At 36.7% G+C, this 21,596-nt stretch overlaps 2 protein-coding genes across 5 annotated transcripts in view; one reads left to right on the forward strand and one right to left on the reverse strand.

Annotated features, from left to right (window-relative positions):
* The window catches only part of LOC115219814 (synaptic vesicle glycoprotein 2C), a 92,013-nt gene extending 87,897 nt beyond the window's left edge, over window positions 1-4,116 (forward strand). For both annotated transcript variants that reach the window (XM_029790088.2, XM_036509476.1), the window contains exon 12: window positions 3,810-4,116. In XM_029790088.2, coding sequence (XP_029645948.1) covers window positions 3,810-3,993 — 184 coding nt within the window. In that variant the 3' untranslated portion in view covers window positions 3,994-4,116. The remainder of the gene's footprint in view (window positions 1-3,809) is intronic.
* Window positions 4,117-8,279: 4,163 nt separating this feature from the next.
* Window positions 8,280-21,596, reverse strand: part of LOC115219725 (charged multivesicular body protein 3) — a 62,565-nt gene continuing 49,248 nt past the window's right edge. For all 3 annotated transcript variants that reach the window (XM_029789939.2, XM_029789940.2, XM_036509477.1), the window contains 3 exons: window positions 15,958-16,079; window positions 13,204-13,318; window positions 8,280-10,819 (listed from right to left, as the gene is read on the reverse strand). In XM_029789939.2, coding sequence (XP_029645799.2) covers window positions 10,662-10,819; window positions 13,204-13,318; window positions 15,958-16,079 — 395 coding nt within the window. In that variant the 3' untranslated portion in view covers window positions 8,280-10,661. The remainder of the gene's footprint in view (window positions 10,820-13,203; window positions 13,319-15,957; window positions 16,080-21,596) is intronic.

Genomic DNA, 21,596 nt, shown 5'->3' on the forward strand with positions numbered 1-21,596 from the left:
ACCCAGAGTTATGCATTTCTCCCATCGTCTGATGCAGCTCTCGAGACCATTTTAGTTCAAGACCCCAGCTAGGTCCTCCAACGACGACGTGACTTCAGAAATCAAGGCTGCATCATCTGGAAAACGCTTTCCTTTCAAAAACAACTTCATGACTGGGAAGAGGTGAAAATCAAGGGGTGCAAGGTCAGGAGTGCAAGGATGGGGGAAGAGTTCATAGCCGAACGCCTGCGCTTCTTATCTGGCAACATGCGAGTTGTGAACCGGTGCGTTGTCCTGCAGGAGGGGGATGCCTTTGCTGATCTTGCCCCGCCTCTTGATTTTGATAGCTCCTCTTAATTTCCTCAAAAGTGAAGCTTAATAGGCTCCTGTAATTGTGGTACCCTTTGCCAGGAAATCTGTCATCACTACTCCGTCCTGGTCCCAGAAGACTGTGAGCATGACCTTGTCAGCGGAGGGCTGCACCCTTGCCTACTTTGGAGGAGGTGAATCACGGTTCTTCCACTGCATTGACTGGGATTTGGTCTCTGGATCATCGTGATGGACCCAGGTTTCCTCCTGTGTAATCAGTCTTTTGAAAAATTTTGACTCATCTTCTTGGCACATCTCCAAATTCATCCTCGAGCACTCGACGCGTTCTTGCTTCTGGAAAGGTGTGAGCAACCTGGGAATCCATCTGGCAGACACCTTTTGCATATGCAAATGGTCACGAATGATAGTTTCCACAGATCCGGTACTAATCTTGACCTCATGGGCTATTTAGCGAATAGTTATGCATCGATCTTCCAAAATAGCAGCCTCAACTTGACGGACAGATGCCTCATCAATGGCAGAAGGGGGGTGACCAGATCTGGGAGCTGTTTCCACAAGTTCCGACCATATTTGAATTCACGATGCCAGCGTTTTACAAGGTCATATGATGGGGCGTCATCACCATAAGTTACTTTCATTTCAACAAAAGTCTCCCGTAGTGTGCGTTCTTTCAAATACAAAAACCGGATCACTGCTCGACACTCAACAAGCTCCATTTCACACTTGACTCAGTTCAAACACCTGTAAATCAGAAACCACAATTAGTTCAGAGCTGTAATTTGTCACTTAATCTATAGAGATATACATAATTGCACATGCAAAATTTCAGCTAGATCAAACAAGTGCGAGAGGGTCAGGAGCATTACTTATTGAACGCCCCTCGTATATAATTATTATTTGAGGGAATAAAACTTACAAGGAAAAAAATTCAATTTAGAAATACTAAATCCAATTTTCACACAATATTATATATATATATAAAAAATTAGAACAAAACCACCTTTTATCAATTCAAAATGAACAATTAAATTACACCATCTAAAAAAATTACATATAATAGAAAATTAAAATTAAAATAACAATAAAATGTCAAAGATTAAGTAAATTGCAAAACTTAATCTTTGACATTTTATTGTTATTTTAATTTTAAAACCTGCCCTCATTCTATTGATAGCGGCTATAGGTATTTGAAACTTCAGTTACTTATATACCACTTTTCGATTCTATGAGTGACATGGATGTATCCAGACTAGTGGCTATCATGGATCCTAAATATGAATAACAGCTGCTTCACAAAACAACATTTTTTTAACTCTTTCAATACCAACCTGCCTGAGATTACTCTTGGTTCTGTGATGCAAACTAAAATGTGCCAACTTAAAATATTCATCAAAATTCCATGTTCATTTATGTTCCAAACACCAGCTTAACCCTTTAGTGTTTAAACCGGCCATATCTGGCCAGATGTGGAGGCGCAATGGCCCAGTGGTTAGGGCAGCGGACTCGCAGTCATAGGATCACGGTTTCGATTCCCAGACCAGGCGTTGTGAGTGTTTATTGAGCGAAAACACCTAAAAGCTCCACGAGGCTCCGGCAGGGGATGGTGGTGATCCCTGCTGTACTCTCACCACAACTTTCTCTCACTCTTACTTCCTGTTTCTGTTGTACCTGTATTTCAAGGGGCCGGCCTTGTCACTCTCTGTGTCACGCTGAATATCCCCGAGAACTACGTTAAGGGTGCACGTGTCTGTGGAGTGCTCAGCCACTTACACGTTAATTTCACGAGCAGGCTGTTCCGTTGATTCGGATCAACCGGAACCCTCATCGTCGTAACCGACGGAGTGCTTCCATCCATCTGGCCAGAATATTGTCCTTGTTTTATGTTCGAACTTATGAGATTCAGCCTCTCACACTTATCCTACAATGTCATTGTAAAGATAAATAATCACATCATCAAAATTTTGAAGTTATGAGACAAGGCACAATTAATTCAAAACAATGTGAATAAATAAGTATTACATTTGACAACGTAATCTAAACACTAAAGGGTTAAATAATGACAAAATTATTTTATGAAATTTTTCAGTGTTTTCAAAATTAATTAAAATGAAGGAGGTGTATTTCAATAGAAATATGATAACCAAAGGGTTAAAATCATTCAAATGTAGTGAACATTTTTCTGAGGTATTAATTGTAGAATAGCACCTGATGATGGAGGCCTACAGTTTACATTGGAACTAGTTTCTCAGCTGCAGAGGAGAAATGAGTGAACTGGAACATAGATTTTTGTACAGAGTCCAATCTCTCTTCAGGATCACCAGCTGAGTGTTTACTTACTTTTTACTTGTTTCAGTCATGTGACTGTGGCCATGCTGGAGCACTGACTTTAGTCGAGCAAATCGACCCCAGGACTTATTCTTTGTAAGCCTAGTACTTATTCTATTGGTCTCTTTTGCCAAACCGCTAAGTTACAGTGACAGGCTTCTTTCAGTTTCTGTCTACCAAATCCACTCACAAGGCTTTGGTCGGCCCGAGGCTATAGTAGAAGACACTTGCCCGAGGTGCCATGCAGTGGGACTGAACCCAGAACCATGTGGTTGGTAAGCAAGCTACTTACCACACAGCCACTCCTACACTCAAAAGCAGTATGATAAGGTTGATGCAGTTTTTATTTTTATTCACTAATCGACCAAGTCAGTAACAAACATGCCAATATAAAGAAATGCCTGACACTAGGATTGTCTCTATATTTTGAGTTAGAATCCTGACAGAATAACTTTTACCTTCCATCTGCCTCGAATTGATTGTTACCATCCAGATTCTAGGCTCCTTTTGAGTGACTCTACCCTCACCTTTTAAACATTTGTAACTTTTGCTAGTAAAAATCATTACATTTATTATTGTTTCATTATTTATTTCACATAAATGCATCAGAATTTGTATGGCTTTTTGTTTGACTTAGCATAATTAACTGTACTGTGGAGGCACATGACCTAGTGGTTAGAGCAGCGGACTCGTGGTCGAGGGATCGCGGGTTCGAATCTCAGACCGGACGATGTGTGTGTTTATGAGCGAAACACCTAAGCTCCACGTGGCTCCGGCAGAAGGTAATGTCGAAACTTCTGCTGACTCTTCCGCCACAACTTTCTCTCACTCTTTCCTCCTGTGTCTTGCAGCTCACCTGCGACGGACCGGCGTCCCGTCCAGGTGGGGAACCTATACGCCAAGAAACCGGCCCTTATGAGCCAGGCATGGCTCGAGAAGGAACAAACAACAATTTACTGTACCCATCACTTGATGGTTGCATCATTGATTTGTTGGAGGGAGAAATATAACTTGTTGTTGCTATGCCTTTTCTAAGGTCATTAATGACTATTTAAGTGAAATGAAGAGTTCTGAAAATGGAAGCTTACTAATCAATATACATGAAATTTTTCTCTCTGTTGACACTTATGTTCAATATAAATAATGCTGTTTATGATTTTGTTTTAAATTTTCAGATCCACAGGCTTAGGTGTACAAACAGCTACATTGAGAATTGGTGCAATACTTGGAAACCTGTTTTTTGGGATTCTTATAAATGCACAATGTGCTATACCAATGCTTCTAACTTCTGGACTTCTGCTACTTGGAGGTCTCCTTGCAATAAAGCTACCAGATTTGACTGGCAAAGACCTGTCTTGATATATTTCTGTTAACTGACATGTCTTTCTATATAATATATCAATATATCAAACTATTTTTTCAATTCAAAATATTTTAAATTTGCATAATATATTTTAAAAAATATATTTTTTATTATTTTGATGTTTGGTTTTATATTCAGTTATAATAAAACAATTTTCTATATTTCTCTGTCCATACACACACACATACAAATAATCCAAAGTACAACTTCAATGACCAGTTCTGTATTTAAGAGATGAGGAATTATGTACATTATTTACATTTGACGGATATTTGTTCTCATCTTGTTTGTTGTTAACACAACGTTTTGGCTGATATACCCTCCAGCCTTCATATGGCATAGTGGTTAAGAGCGTAGGCTACTAACCCCAAGATTCCAAGTTCAATTCCTGGCAGTGACCTGAATAATAATAACAATATTGAAAAATACCTTAAGAATGAGAACCTAGGTTCAAAGTTTCCCCCAAGACACCTGATGAATGGTGGAGGGTATATCAGCTAAAAAGGCGGCGAGCTGGCAGAAACGTTAGCACACTGGGCGAAATGCTTAGAGGTATTTCGTCTGCCGCTATGTTCTGAGTTCAAATTCTGCCGAGGTCGACTTTGCCTTTCATCCTGTCGGGGTCAATAAATTAAATACCAGTTACGCACTGGGGTCGATGTAATCAACTTAAATCGTTTGTCTGTCCTTGTTTGTCCCCTCTATGTTTAGCCCCTTGAGGGTAATAAAGAAACATATCTTATTTGAGAGTTCAGTTCAAGTGTGTAAACATCCACAAGTTCGAAATATTCTGATTTTCTACCTGTTCAGGACCACAATGTGTGTATTAGGTCCAAGAATTCCAATACACTGCTTAATTCCAGATCTGAAAGTTTTAGCAGGTATAAATACATAGACAGGTTTCTTTTATCAAACCACCTGCCCAAGATTGAGTTGCTGTCTCGCAGACTTTGACATATTTTCTGTTATTTTGTTCCATACCAGCAGCATTAATTGTAGTTTCTGCAGTTAGGGAGGATGATGTCTTAGTTTTCTTTCTTCTTGTTTCATTTTTTGCATCAACCTTCTTCACGTTTTTCTTTTCATTTTTTTTCTATTATTTCTTCACTGTCCAGCAGCCTTATTTAAAGTATATATAATGCATAAAGAAACCTGAAAGATTACTTGGAGATAAATGGGATATTTTATAAATATGCCTAATTAAAGTATCGTAGAAGCGTGAAACTATTACTAGCCCTTTTGGTTGTGTATTAAATTGATATCTACTTTTTACTGGATAGAGTGTTTGTTTTGTTAATTCAACTATTTTGGATCTATCTATATATATATATATATCTATGTATTATGTATATAAGTATATCTATGTTTGTGTGTATATATAGGGTGGTTGCTAGAAAAATGGAAAATTCATTTAATGCCATTTTATATTTTCACAAGATTTATTTGATAACAAAGTTTGTTATCATATTAGCACTCAGAAATGTTCAAACTATCCAATAACAGAAACAACAAATCAGAAACCACCTATCAGAGTTTTTTGATGATACTTGTTAGTTTTGCCTTCATTTTCCGCTTTTCTAGCAACCACCCTCAATATATATATATACTCTTTACTTGTTTTAGTCATTTGACTGCGGCCATGCTGGAGCACCGCCTTTAGTCGAGCAAATCGACCCCAGGACTTATTCTATCGGTCTCTTTTGCCGAAACACTAAGTGACGGGGATGTAAACACACCAGCATCGGTTGTCAAGCAATGCTAGGGGGACAAACACAGATACACAAACATACACGCACACACATATATATATACATACATATATACGACGGGCTTCTTTCAGTTTCCGTCTACCAAATCCACTCACAAGGCTTTGGTTGGCCCGAGGCTATAGTAGAAGACACTTGCCCAAGGTGCCATGCAGTGGGACTGAACCCGGAACCATGTGGTTGGTAAGCAAGCTACTTACCACACAGCCAGTCCTGCGCCTATATATACTTTATTTAAAAGCAGCAGAAATGTAACAAAAACTGTTACTCAGAGTTTTGCATTCCCGTTCGTTGGACAGTTTTGTTAAAATAGAACAGAAATAACAATTTGATCAAAACTAGTTAAAGGATACACCTTTAAAAATGGATTTGTTTCATTGGTCCTTTCAAATAATGGTCTTAAGCATGTGATAAACAAACAAAATAAATGAATTCAATATAAATTGTATATTATAAAAATCGAGGAAAAACCTTAAATCGAAGAGCAGATTCAAAATACATATTGTCATTAATTATATATGAAATATAATTCGATTAATACAATTAATAAATTAAAAATTAAAATATTTCACAACAGAATATACGCATATTAAACCATCAATGTACATATATACATCAAAATACAGATAGCTGTACACAGACCACATACATATGCAGACATATATATGCAAGACATAAATATACACACAAATACACATATACATATGTATACGCTCAAGTTAAAACAAACATTATTAAAGAGATTTTAACTGTAATTGAAGTATTCATTGGAGACAATAAAAAATATAACATTTTTTCTAGTAATAATTTTGGAGTTGGTTATTCTACTACTAATAATGTTGGTAACATTATTTCTTTTAATGAATTTAAGCTAAGTTTTACAAAAACAAATCAAATAATTATTCCAATAATAATAATAAAGACCAGAATATAATTAATTGTACATGTAGGGATAAAACTAAATGTAATTTTGATGATGTAGTATATAAATGTGTAGTGACTTTGATTGATGACAATAATAGGAATGGTTATAATTTAAATGCCATTTACATAGGGTCGACTTCAAATAATATTAAATTACGGGTGGCTCAACACATTAATTCTTTTAAGAATAGAAATCTAATTAATTCTACTGGCCTTAGTAAATATATATGGGAACTAAAATCTAAAAATATTAAGTACAATTTAAATTGGGAGATAGTTTGTAAGGCAAAATCATATCAAATAGGTAGTAATTTTTGTTTATTATGTACTAACGTATTTAAGGAGATATTATTAACTAATAATAAAAAATTCATTAATTCCCTAGACAAATGAAAAATTAAATGTAGACATAAATTGAATTACTTATATAATAAGTTTAGCTAATTTGTGTATATATATAAACCCTGTTTTATGCTACTAATTGTTGTAATTATAATTTGTAGTAGTAAAATGTGTATAAATTAGCACAAGATTATATTGACTATATTACATAATTAGAATAGGTTGAAAATTAGATGTTTATAAAATAAATAAATTAATTAGTGAAAATAGATTAAATTATAAAATTTTAGCTTAATTTATGTTTATTATATTATATATTTTACGTATTTAGTATTTAAATTATTTAGACTTTACAATTTTTCCAGTAAATGGTATATTAAAGTTAATTTTTATCCCTTATTCCCAGAGCTAAAATACATTTGTAATTTTAATAGCTTAAATACATATTTCTATCTATTTCTTCTATAAATTTTATTAACGCCATATTTTCATGCAATATATTTCTTATAACTGCTAAGTTCTTTAAATTTTTAGTTAACAAAAATCCTTCGATAAGATAAGTTATATTTTTATTTTAAGAAATATTGTTAAATGCTTTTCGATTATTTATAGTTAATACACATATTTTTTTATATATTTATTTGATAATTAATATAAGTTTAGATGAGTACATTTATTATATTATTATTTTTTCTATCTATTTATTATTTTAGACCTGATGAGTGACTATATTTTTAAATAGAATGAATTTTAGATTGATTAATAATCAGCACTTGTTTGTGCAGCTGTTCTCATCCATATGCATCACAGGACCATACCAACACAGTCTTCTCTGTTGCACACTACATCTGATGCCTCTTATGCCCAAGTTTTCTCTCAACACATTTAAGTGTAACAGAAAAACAAAATACTTGAGAGAGCCAAGTGATCTCTATGCTGGTGTTTAACACACTCATCTCTATACATAAGCATGTATTTATACACTATATACTCACGTATGTATGCACTAACACTGAATTTTTTATTAAATACATTAATCAAAAAGTAGTGCCTGGTGAAATCAATGCAGTTAATGTTCAGTTTGAACTTTTGTAAGTCAATATCTGCAACGAAAATGTGGGCATAGAGAAAATTTCAGAGTGTCACAATTCTAGAGTAGTATTGGTTTGGTTAAGAAGATTGACACTTTTCACCAGTAATATTTTGTTTATGTTCTGATGGAAGAAAGAAAAATTAACAAGACACAACTACAATTAAAAGGTCTGACAGATTTTATTGCTTGGACTATATGCAGTAAAAGTAAACCAGAATACCCTACTTTCAATGCTTTATATATAGATGTAAACACACATCCACCCAATAACCACACACACAAAGTTAAAATAGGTTATGAGTTCAAAGCTTGGTACAGCTACTATACTGTATCTCTGACAAGCAAGACATTGTTCTGTCTCACCTCAATCTCACATAGCCAAATATTAGAGGTCACTTGCTTGTAGGAGAAAACCAAACATTCAGCTGTGAAGGCACATACTCCAATGATTCAAATGTAAATATAAACATTCTGAGAAATATTCCTACAAATGATAACAAAGAAAAATGAATGCAAAACAGTAAGAAAATAGATGTGTGTCTATTAATATATTTTGTGTTGATTTGTTATGTATATGAATGGAAAAAGTTTCCATAAATATGGAAAGGTGCTTAGCACAAGGCCTAAACAAAGAGACATGCACACTATGTAATACTAGGGAATAGGTCTCCAAAGGTTCTGGTTCTGGAAGATATACTAGTGATTGCTAAACTGAGAAAGTTCCAAGATATAGTAGATGATTTATTATAGTGTCCTGTACTTCAGCTATGTTCAATGCAAGAAGAATAGCCCAGTAGGAGTTATGTTTTTGTATCTAGATAGATAGATAGATAGAGAGAGAGAGAGAGACATTGGTGATAATGGGATAAAGGAAGGATTCCAACGTCTAAAGGTAAAGTGAGTGTGGAAGTAAAAGGCAATACAATTGGAGACTGCTCGTGTATATGAAAAGTAGCGATTAAGTGAGCAGCCCTACATGAGTATTACTTTAAAAAGCAGTTTGAATGATCGGTCATTCCCATTTTTATATTATATACATAATTTTCTATAAAAACATTATCCAATGTATCCATTATTTTATTACAATAGTGTGTGAATTTAGAAAGATTTGGCTGCTGTTTTAACAGTCAAGTGCCAATAAAGAGCTATGTATGTGTGTGCATAAGAGTGCGTGTATCATGTATTGGTGACATGCTAAGGCCAAGTCACTCAATTATAGCTACTTTTTTTTACAAAAGTTAAAACAAAATGCATCATATCAAATAGTTGTGTGAAATAAATTCTAAACAGAGTAGACAAAATAATTAAAATGCCAATCATTTTTGCAAAAGATAAAAATCCATAGCTACAGTGTTTAACTCTTCTTTCTGTTAAGTTCTCACACTCTATATAATGATAAAGGCAAGACTTGATAATAACATAACCACACCCAGGTTAGCAAACCTATTTCTTTACTACCCACAAGGGGCTAAACACAGAGAGGACAAACAAGGACAGACAAACGGATTAAGTCGATTATATCGACCCCAGTGTGTAACTGGTACTTATTTAATCGACCCCGAAAGGATAAAAGGCAAAGCTGACCTCGGTGAAATTTGAACGTAACGGCAGACGAAATACTGTTAAGCACTTTGCCCGGTGTGCTACCAATTTTGCCAGCTCTGCTCAGGATAGCAAACCAACGTATCTCTGATGTTTTTTCTATAAAAAAATTGGTATATTTTCCCTAAATTCTTGTTAACTGAGGTAATATAGAACTATGTATCCTTCCTGGAAACAAAAAGTAATAATACACAACAACTGCAGCTGATTTTAAATCAGAAATTCTAAATTTTCAGTTCAATACTTAACATTTTCAATAGATACTGGATAAATGTGTGTGTGACAGAAAATATATGTACAGCTACCAAGGTGTATAGATGTTTGTGTCACTGGATATGTATGTATATCATATGTAGATGAGGTAACCTCTAGGTAGAATCTGTTTCAGAGTTTATATAACAAAGCAAGTCAGGCTGGATAATAAAATATCATTTCATCTATACACATGCACACGCTGCTATAACCATAACCAAATATTTTCTTGGTGGTACCGTTGCTGTTGTATGAAGTCCAGAGCAGTGATTGTAATTTTAGGTTTGTCAGATAGATTAGGTATATTGTATGCAAAAAAAAAAAAAAATGAAGATGGTTAGATAAATAATGGTGGACAATAAGAAAAGAACCCAACAGTCATAAATATTGATGAAATAAAATGGGAAATGATTGAAAGAGTTAGAAAGGATGAGGAGAAAGAGAAATGAAAAAGACAAAAAGATAAGGAAGTTAAAAGAAAAAGATGGAAAGAACAACAGAGTAAAAGAAAGGCAGGAAAAGAGTATAGGTGAATGCACTTGGGCAATAAATCAAGGAACGTGGGTTCAAATACCACATGACTGTTTTGTTATTCTTTTTCTTTTCTTCAACTTTGTGTTCTTGTTGAACACATAGACACACTCGCAACTGCGCAGTAGAGGACAAGAGCATTTGCAGTGTCTGCCTAGCTGCGCAGAGCTTCTAACCGAGCTCGCATCTCGTCTTCCTCTTCATCATCTTCTTCTTCCTCCAGCGCAATTGATGCTGTAGCTGCTGTGGCACCAGCGACATCAGTTGACGGCAAAGAATCTTTGACAGCGGAAGGCATTTTGCCAAGTTCTCCTGAAACAAAGAGACACAAATCAGAAGTGGAGTGTGTACATAAAAAAAATAGACTCGAATAAGGAATAAAATAGTGCGACCAATAGTCTCTCATATGCACACAGACACACACTCTTTTACTCTTTTACTTGTTTCAGTCATTTTGACTGCGGCCATGCTGAAGCACCGCCTGTAATCGAGCAACTTGACCCCGGGACTTATTCTTTTGTAAGCCCAGTACTTATTCTATCGGTCTCTTTTGCCGAACCGCTAAGTAACAGGGACATAAACACACCAGCATCGGTTGTCAAGCAATGCTAGGGGGACAAACACAGACACACAAACACGCACACGCACACATATATACGACGGGCTTCTTTCAGTTTCTGTCTACCAGATCCTCTCACAAGGCTTTGGTCGGCCCGAGGCTATAGTAGAAGACACTTGCCCAAGGTGCCACGCAGTGGGACTGAACCCAGAACCATGTGGTTGGTAAACAAGCTACTTACCACACAGCCACTCCATCTAAAATTCTTAGATAATTAGAAAAGTTCTAGTTAATGAGTTAATTAGAGAATTAAGCAGTGTTAGAAGCACAGCTAGAACTCAATGGTATACTGCAACTAGAATTTGCATATATGTTCTATTTCACTTTATTTACAGGCAACATGCTGTCTGTATATATATTTCTTTACTACCCACAAGGGGCTAAACACAGAGGGGACAAACAAGGACAGACAAAGGGATTAAGTCTATTATATCGACCCCAGTGCGTAACTGGTACTTAATTTATCGACCTCGAAAGGATGAAAGGCAAAGTCGACCTCGGCGGAATTTGAACTCGGAACGTAACGACAGACAAAAAAGGCTACGCATTTCGCCCGGCGTGCTAACGTTTCTGCTAGCTCGCCACCTTATATGTTGTCTGTATATAGGTTTAAGTACTGGCCTCATTGGTTTTGGAGAGTTTATGAAATATTGAATCAAATACAAATATTTTCAAACTGTTAAAACAACTTTTCTATAATTTTTTAAAAACACATTTCAAATGATTTAGTATTCATCAAATGCCAATTTCTTTACTGCCCACAAGGGGCTACACACAGAGGGGACAAACAAGGACAGACAAACGGATTAAGTCGACTATATCGACCCCAGTGCGTAACTGGTACTTATTTAATCGACCCCGAAAGGATGAAAGGCAAAGTCGACCTCGGCGGAATTTGAACTCAGAACGTAGCGGCAGACGAAATACCGCTAAGCATTTCGCCCAGCGTACTAACGATTCTGCCAGCTCGCCGCCGTATTCATCAAATGCCATATATGTAGATAGGCTGCAATTAACCTTTACAAACATTTAAAATTCTAAAGGATTCCAATCAGAAAAAATGAAGTTAACAGAATAAACAATTTTACTCGCAATAACAAATTCATCTAAAAAATGGGATAGGGACAAATCACAAACATAATTACATTTTTAAACATTTACAATAGGCGCAGTGTGACTGTGTGGTAAGAAGCTTGCTTCTCAACCACATGGTTCTGGGTTCAGTTTCAGTGTGGTACCTTGGGCAAGTGTCTTTTACGGTAGCCTCGGGCTGACCAAAGCCTTGTGAGTGGATTTGGTAGACAGAAACTGAAAGAAGCCTGTCGTATAATATATATATATGTACATATTTGGCATTAGGAAGGGCATCCAGCTGTAGAAACTCTGCCAGATCAGATTGGAGCCTGGTGCAGCCTTCTGGCTTGTCAGCCCTCAGTCAAACCGTCCAACCCTTGCCAGCATAGAAAGCGGATGTTAAACGATGATGATGATGATGATGATGATTTGTGTGTGTCTGCTTACCCCTCACCATCACTTGACAACTGATGTTAGTGTGTTTACATCCCTGTAACTTAGCAGTTCAGCAAAAGGGACCAATAGAATAAGTACTAGGCTTACAAAGAATAAGTCTTGGGGTCGATTTGTTCAACTAAAGGTGGTGCTCCAGCATGGTTGCAGTCAAATGACTAAATTAATAACTGATGTGATGAACTTTTGAAAAAGTCACAAGAATTTAATCAGCTTCCCTCTTGTGTCTTGGGTATGTTTTTCTATCTGGGAAACAAGTTTTCTACAGAATGTATCCATGTGAGTGGAGAGAGCTTTCGTCACTAGCCTATGGTTGACTCATACTGAGGATGGATAACCACCCAGAAACCTAGGTCTGTGAGTATCATGTAAGACTAGAGATGGGAGCGATGACATCCCTTGCAAATGCTATACATATACAGACTGTGTATCGATGGCCAGCTGTTACTGTTACTGTATATCTCTTGCTCAGAGATTTAAAACAAGTTGTTTTTGTCTGCATCCATCATTATTTGCTGAAAAAGTCACTGTAAAAATTTTTTCACTTTACCTGCAGTTAATTCATAAAGAATTTTATCAACTTCATTCTGAGATTCGTCTTCAAGTTCATCAGCATCTTCCAGCCCTTCAAATGTATCTTCCAACATTTCTTCAATAATTCCTGCCTGTAAAATGATAACAATAACACAGTCATAATGTTCCACCTAAGAGCAGTATGTATTAGTTTTTAGTTTGCTTCTCTGGCAGTTGTAAAAACACCTGTACTAACAATGATATACAAAAATTATAATTTTCATACTGGAAAAACAAAATATAAACTACAAACATGATTGCAAGAACATTTGTAATAAATGAAAGCAGGTAAATTCTACAGTTGAGTTGCTATTTCTAAACAGTAGTCATATGACATATAATAATAATAAAACATTGTGTACAGTGCTCAGGTGCACTACAACTCATCAAAAGTGTATATATAATCAGGTGTAGTTTCGGTGGATTTCGGAAAGCATGAAGGCCTTAAAGGATGCAGTGTCATGGCAGTCAACAACTGACGCAGGCAGTTTGTTTCATGCTTCAGCAACTCTGAGCGTGAAAAAATGTTTCCGAAAGTCATGGGAGCTGTGTTGTTTTCTGACTTTGTAGGCATGTCCACGTGTGTTAGACACATGGAGATGAACTTGGTATAATTAGAATCTTATTTCTACTTTAGAGGATATTATCAGAAGTGTGCTATTATCCTAGTCACATTACTAAAAACTTTATGAAATAGTGTATTTTTTCAGTTAATACCCACACATCAGTTAATACCGTCATGCATACTATTATGCAATAGTATAGATTCTTTTGTGCAAAGCTGCTTCTATATACTGAAATACAAGAGAGCTCAATGCTTTGCCGTTGTTGTAGATCAAACCTGATAGAGCTGACTTATAGCAGGTTAAATGGTATGATCTAGAGTTCCAACACTTCATCTGATTTTGTAATAGGTTAGAGTATGGATGAAGTGTAAAATTCAAAGCATGTCATGTTGTTTAGTCTTGTGTGCTGGTTGATGGTCAAAGAGTAAGAAGAAAGGTCTTAGTCAAAATGTGTTAGTTCCAGTTCCTTAGTATTTGTCTATGTTTTTTTTTTTTGTTGTTTGTTCCTTCTCGAGCCATGCCTGGCTCATAAGGGCTGGTTTCCCGGTTTCCTTGGCGTATAGGTTCCCCACCTGGATGGGATGCCGGTCCATCGCAGGTGAGCTGCAAGCTGCACGAGGAAAGAGTGAGAGAAAGTTGTGGCGAAAGAGTCAACAGAAGTTTCGCCATTACCTTCTACCGGAACCACATGGAGCTTAGGTGTTTCGCTCATAAACACACACATCGTCCGGTCCAAGATTCGAACCCGCGATCCCTTGACCGCGAGTCCGCTGCTCTAACCACTAGGCCATGTGCCTCCACAGTATTTGTCTATAGTAGTGTGCATCCCAGTAGAGGGATTGAGTGAATGTTATGGATGCTAATGCTATTTTTGAATGCATATGATTTTTTAATAATTTTCTTGGCTGAATGGGAAAAGATAGTGTTTTGAAGTTTTATAATTATGCTTGGTGTTTGGCAGAAGAGTGACCATGTAGTAGCAGAATGTAATTTACTGCAGTAAAAGCTGTGCTCATGCATATCCAGGTAGGTTCTTCCCTTTTGAGTTTCTATGTTTTACAGTATAGATAGCTAATGAGCAAGATCTATTTTGCAGCCTTTGATCAGGTGAAGTGCACCATTTTTTTAATGCAATTTTTGTATAACAGTTGTTGTTCTTAGTCTTGAGCAAACTTATGTTTGTTTACTTTTTTTTATTTAATTCTATCCCCTAATATAGTTGTGATATCTGTGCCGGTGGCACATAAAAAGCACCATCTGAATATGGCCGATGCCAGCGCCGCCTTGACTGGCTTCTGTGCCGGTGGCACATAAAAAGCACCATCCGAATATGGCCGATGCCAGTGTCACCTTGACTGGCTTCTGTGCCGGTGGCATGTAAAAAGCACCAACTGATCGTGGCTGCTGCCAGTCTCCCCTGGCACCTGTGCCGGTGGCACATAAAAAGCACCCACTACACTCACAGAGTGGTTGGTGTTAGGAAGGACATCCAGCTGTAGAAAAACTGCCAGATCAAGATTGGAGCCTGGTGCAGCCATCTGGCTTCCCAGACCCCGGTTGAACCGTCCAACCTGTGCTAGCACGGAAAATGGACGTTAAACGATGATGATGATGAATGTGATGTGGATGTTGAAGTTTCTGAGTGTTTGATACAGGTTGAAGCTGTGTCCGGTGAAGACAGGATTGTGTAATTGGAATGCTATAACAATTACATATGCAAAGGATGCTGGCATGTGGCAGTGGACTACATTGTTGTCGTTGTATATCTACAAGTCAGCTCAAACTGAGCACACTGATGACATGTAAGGAGGCAGCCTAATGACTAGGTGTAACTTACAAATAGTACATGAGTGTCACTGCTAATAAATAATGATGGTGGCAGTGGTAGCTGGCAGAAACGTTAGCATGCCGGGCGAAATGCTTAGCCGTATTTCGTCTGTCGTTACGTTGTGAGTTCAAATTCCGCCGAGGTCAACTTTGCCTTTCATCCTTTCGGGGTCGATTAAATAAGTACCAGTTACGCACTGGGGTCGATGTAATCGACTTAATACCTATGTCTGTCCTTGTTTGTCCCCTCTATGTTTAGCCCCTTGTGGGTAATAAAGAAATAGGTATATATCTACATGCATCTTGTAATACACTGACTAATAATCAAGCAAGCTAACCTTCATCATTTCTTTAGACATCTCCATCATAGTAGAATTAATTTCAGGAATTTTAATCAGAGAATGCATTGCTTTCATCACATCAACACTTTTCTCCAAAGCACCAGCCATGCGTAACTTAGCTACAGATAAAGAAAACGGTAAAGTGGGATAGAAAGTTCATGGAAAGAAAAACTGATTAGATATATCAAATTATTGCAAAACTTTTCTTGAAATTATAAACTACTGTAGACAGAACATGTAATGAATTATTATCAACATCCAGCATCGTTACCACAACTGTCATCAACTTTAATAGTCCTGGATTACTAAAGTATTAACATTTTAAACTTTTATTACTTCTGTATCAATAATAACAGGGGGGCACACCCTGAACACTTTTGATCATAAGTCTACTCAATCAGGATTCCCTGGGGGTAAACAGGGACAACACAGTCCTTAACATGCAAAATCTAGCCGGTAAATCTCTTCAAATCCTGTCATAGAATGTGATTTTTAAGGAGTTTGGTAACTATTTCTAGCATGTTAAGTAAATGAGGACCCCTTATTGCTTTGTCTTTGTAGGTGGCGCAGTTGGTAAAGATAAGCAGGGTATGTTTTATACCACCAGAATGATTATAACGCTTGGGCATTTAAAGAGCAAAGTTAAAGGCTGCTGCATTATCAGAACCATTCCAGAAGGTTATTAAATCATAGACAATAGAATGAAGTTTGAGAGCTAACATACTGAGGATTCCTTGTGTTCAGGTGTTCACTTTGCCTGCTCTCAACATGGTTACCATTGAAATTAAAGAGCCTCCAAGTGGACAACAGACCAGCTAAAAATTAGCAAACAGATTTACTCCATATCATACCCGACATCTCAAAATGGACCCATTGGATAATATCATTCTAAATATATAGGAGCACTCCATCGGTTACGACAACAAGGGTCCCAGCTGATACAATCAACGGAACAGCTTGCTCGTGGAATTAGCGTGCAAGTGGCTGAGCAATCCACAGACACGAGTACCCTTAACGTAGTTCTCAGGGAGATTCAGCGTGACACAGAGTGTGACAAGGCCAGCCCTTTGAAATACAGGTACAACTCATTTTTGCCAGCTGAGTGGACTGGAGCAATGTGAAATAAAGTGTCTTGCTCAAGGACACAACGCATCGCCGGGAATCGAACTCACAACCTAACAATCGTCAGTCGAATGCCCTAACCACTAAGCCATGCGCCTTCACCATTCTAGATATATGATAAGACTAAATAGTTATAGCTGGAACATCTTTAATGATAGGTTGCTCACACAGGCTAAACAACAAACATACAGAAATAGACCAAACAGTGAAAAGAACACATGTCAAAACAAAATGTGTTGGAAAGTCTTAAACTAATTGGTTAAATGTCTAAACCAGAACTATGGATCAAACCTGGTGGTTATCTTTCAAATTTCATTTAACCCTTTAGTGTTTAAACCGGCCACATCCGGCCCAAATATTCTACATGTTTTATATTTGAACTAGCCATATCTAGCCTCTCACACTTAACCTACATTGGCATTCTAAAAATGAATATTCACATCATTGATATTTCAAAGCTATGAGATAATGTATGATTAATTCAAAACAATTTGAGTGAAAAAGTATTACATTTAACTGAATAATCTGAACAAATATAACAAAATAAAGGCACAGCAGTTTTCTCACAGTCTGTTGTATTAAATGGTGCTTACCCAGAGAGAGTCATAGTTGCACATGATTTATGTTCAGAAGTTTTATTCAATTGATAGCCTACAGTGTTACATTGAACTAATGGCCACCTTAAACAAACCCTTTTATGTGCATGCACTCAAAAAGCATGCAATAATATTTGCAGAACAATGACATTTGGAAATTAACTGATCATTTCATTATTCAATAACTGCAGCTAACACCGTTTATTATAGAAGCATCAGTACTAAGCAGTAATGAAGAATAAATGCACTTTAGATTAGTTGCGGATCCGTGGAATAAGCTGCCGGATGAGATAGTGAAGATGCCGACAACCGCTCGGTTCAAAGTCTCTCTTGACCAGAAATGGCCTGAACTCTTTGTATGACCACCCTCCCTGTCCCCCTACATGGCCTTGCTTTTGCTTTTTGAGCCAATAAGAATTGAATTGAAATTGAAAAAAAAAATTGAATTAAAAATATGCTTGTGACATATTTTAACTTCTAAAGGCAAATTTACTGCAGTTACTATGAAGAAAAATTCTTTCTCACAGTAAAAGGTGTAAAAACATCATATCTAGCACATTTCTGGCTCTTTATCCTTCCTGAATGGGAAATACTGAAGAGAGATAACCCTGGACAGATTCAAATCCATAGCTTTATCTAAATAACAGTCAACATCAGTGACCAAGTTGTGCTAGTGGACCGCCTGGTCAGAATAAAAATAGCTGCATCAGTGCCAAGCAGTAGTGAAGAATAACAGAACTTTAGGTTAGTTAAAATAGCCACATGTGCACATGGATTTAATATTAGATTTTAAGGGCGCATACCACCAAATTTAAACTGACGATAATTTTAAGAATATCCCCACAACTAACACAATTACTGGTTTACTGTGATGGATATAACATTAAAACTGTATGCAACACTGCAAAAAGGATATAAAGAATAAGATGTTTATCAGGATATGCACAACAATCTGAGATAATCTGAATTAAAGTCAATATTAAAGTCAATAGGCGCAGGAGTGGCTGTGTGGTAAGTAGCTTGCTTACCAACCACATGGTTCCGGGTTCAGTCCCACTGTGTGGCACTTTGGGCAAGTGTCTTCTACTATAACCTCGAGCCGACCAAAGACTTGTGAGTGGATTTGGTAGACGGGAACTGAAAGAAGCCTGTCATATATATGTATATATATATGTGTGCGTGTTTGTGTGTCTGTGCTTGTCCTCCCAACATCGCTTGAGAACTGATGCTGGTGTGTTCATGTCCCCGTAACTTAGCGGTTCGGCAAAAGACACCAATAGAATAAGTACTAGGCTTACAAAGAATAAGTCCTGGGGGTGATTTGCTCGACTAAAGGCGGTGCTCCAGCATGGCCGCAGTCAAATGACTGAAACAAGTAAAAGAGTAAAAGAGTAAGAGTATTGTGTTGGGTCACTTGAAAGAAATGGGCATGACTATAAATTTGGAAAATGCAGGTGCTAATAAGATATATTCTATTTCAAAGGTAAGTATTTCTGTAGATCAATGCTTAATCCAGAAAATTTTATACATTAAGACCTTATTTACAATGAGTTAGGTTTCTTTTAAGAATGTTTAATTTTTATGTTTATTTTTTGTTAAAATACTCAGGAATGACCAAACTGTCTGCAATTTTATGGAGAAAAAAAATGAAAAAAAATGCTGAGTGTAGTAGGACAATCTTCAAACAGTATTTGATAATTTTAAAAATTGCCTTAGTAGAGAATCTTGTTGAGCACACTGTTGATGACAACGAAGATGCTAGTGAGAATTCTATGTCAGGCATTTTATCACACAACAACACCCAGTATTGTAGTTATCAAGAAAATTAGCCACTTCTGAATCTCTAATTATTCAACATCAAAAAGGAAGCTTTAAGCAATTATCTAGATTACAAACTGCATTTATAATTTTTTACTTGGAAAGTTCTTGGTCAGATTTAATAATCCTCGACTTGAATTAATTCATGCAACAAACTTTCAATGGTCACATCTTCAAGAATACTGAGGTGTGTCAAAAGGCTGACAGCATTTAACTTTGGTATTTCATATGTTAAGTGAAACTTCATTTCTCATTTTGAACTTGTGACTATATTTCATGATAAAAAGATTCTATTAATAATCACTTTATTCACTGGTTAGAAACTGATGCATTATACCTTGATAGCTTAGATTGAAAAACATTACACCATCCTCTATTGAGTGAAATTATTTCTAGAATAAAAAAAATATCTGGAGTTCCAATAAAAAGAGAGACTTTTAAAGACAGTTATAGATTAATGTATAATGTGGTTTATTTTGTAATTGTAATCTCACTGGTGCATTTGAAATATTCAGAAAATGAATCATAAAATATAGTCATGATGATGCCCATAGTGAAAGTACTAATATATGCAGTTGTCTCAGACTTGAAGCAAGGTTGTCTGGTTATTTACATGTTGAAGAGGAGTACATCTAATATATGCTATAAATGTGCTGAAATAAAAAATTGCAGTCCAAAGAGTAACAACCATAGACTCAAATACGTATAAATATTGCTAATAATCCATTGGACAGTTGCTGATAACAGTTAACTTATTTTCAAGGAGAATAAAAATTATCCCTGTTACTTATGGAAACAGGTTATGCATGAATTTTCTTTCAAAAATAGATATAGGTGCAGGAGTGGCTGTGTGGTAAATAGCTTGTTTACCAACCACATGGTTCCGGGTTCAGTCCCATTGCGTGGCACCTTGGGCAAGTGTCTTCTACTATAGTGGATTTGATAGACGGAAACTGAAAGAAGCCCGTCGTATATATGTATATATATATGTGTGCGTGTATGTCTGTGTTTGTCCCCCCAACATCGCTTGACAGGCGATGCTAGTGTGTTTATGTCCCCGTCACTTAGCGGTTCGGCAAAGAGACCGATAGAATAAGTACTGGGCTTACAAAGAATAAGTCCCGGGGTCGAGTTGCTCGATTAAAGGTGGTGCTCCAGCATGGCCACAGTCAAATGACTGAAACAAGTAAAAGAGTAAAAGAGTAAAGAGTATACCATAGGTTTTGGTGCCTGGAAATGCTCAGGAACTTCATAAGGGTGATTTTTGTTCTTGGTTAAAGAACAGCGTTGTTTTATAAGATCTTTTAAAGAACAGCATTCTTTATAAGATATCTCCATGTCATCCACAAGCAGATGGAATTACTAACATGTAAATGTGATATAAACAACTTCTTGATTCAACTGTTCCATAGTTGCCATATTATTATACATATATTACAAAGTCCTGCATTGAAGGAACATCAGATTTGTGCATCAGTGACTGTCGTACACCATGAAGGTACAAGTGTGGTATAATAAGAACAATGTTTCTAGACCAAAAATGTGCAAAATTTGTGTTACAAACTGTAAACAGCACCAGAATAAACCTGAAACATCAGTTCATACTGATCAAATTAGGAATACACAACCTGAAGCATGTGAATGCTATGACAGTGAAAATGAGAATAGTATAAATAGAATCCATAATAATAGTAGTACCTCACCGAAACTGAGGAACACTATCGCTGATATTAAAGTCAATAGGTGCAGGAGTGGCTGTGTGGTAAGTAGCTTGCTTACCAACCACATGGTTCGGGTTCAGTCCCACTGTGTGGCACTTTGGGCAAGTGTCTTCTACTATAGCCTTGGGCCGACCAAAGCCTTGTGAGTGGATTTGGTAGACGGAAACTGAAAGAAGCCTGTCGTATATATGTATATATATATATGTGTGTGTGTGTGTTTGTGTGTCTGTGCTTGTCCTCCCAACATTGCTTGACAACCGATGCTGGTGTGTTCATGTCCCCGTAACTTAGCGGTTTGGTAAAAGAGACCGATAGAATAAGTACTAGGCTTACAAAGAATAAGTTTACAGTTTGTAACACAAAGACGAGACAGAATGAA

Source organism: Octopus sinensis, linkage group LG15 (genome assembly GCF_006345805.1).
Source record: "Octopus sinensis linkage group LG15, ASM634580v1, whole genome shotgun sequence".
In the NCBI taxonomy this organism is placed as follows: domain Eukaryota; kingdom Metazoa; phylum Mollusca; class Cephalopoda; order Octopoda; family Octopodidae; genus Octopus; species Octopus sinensis.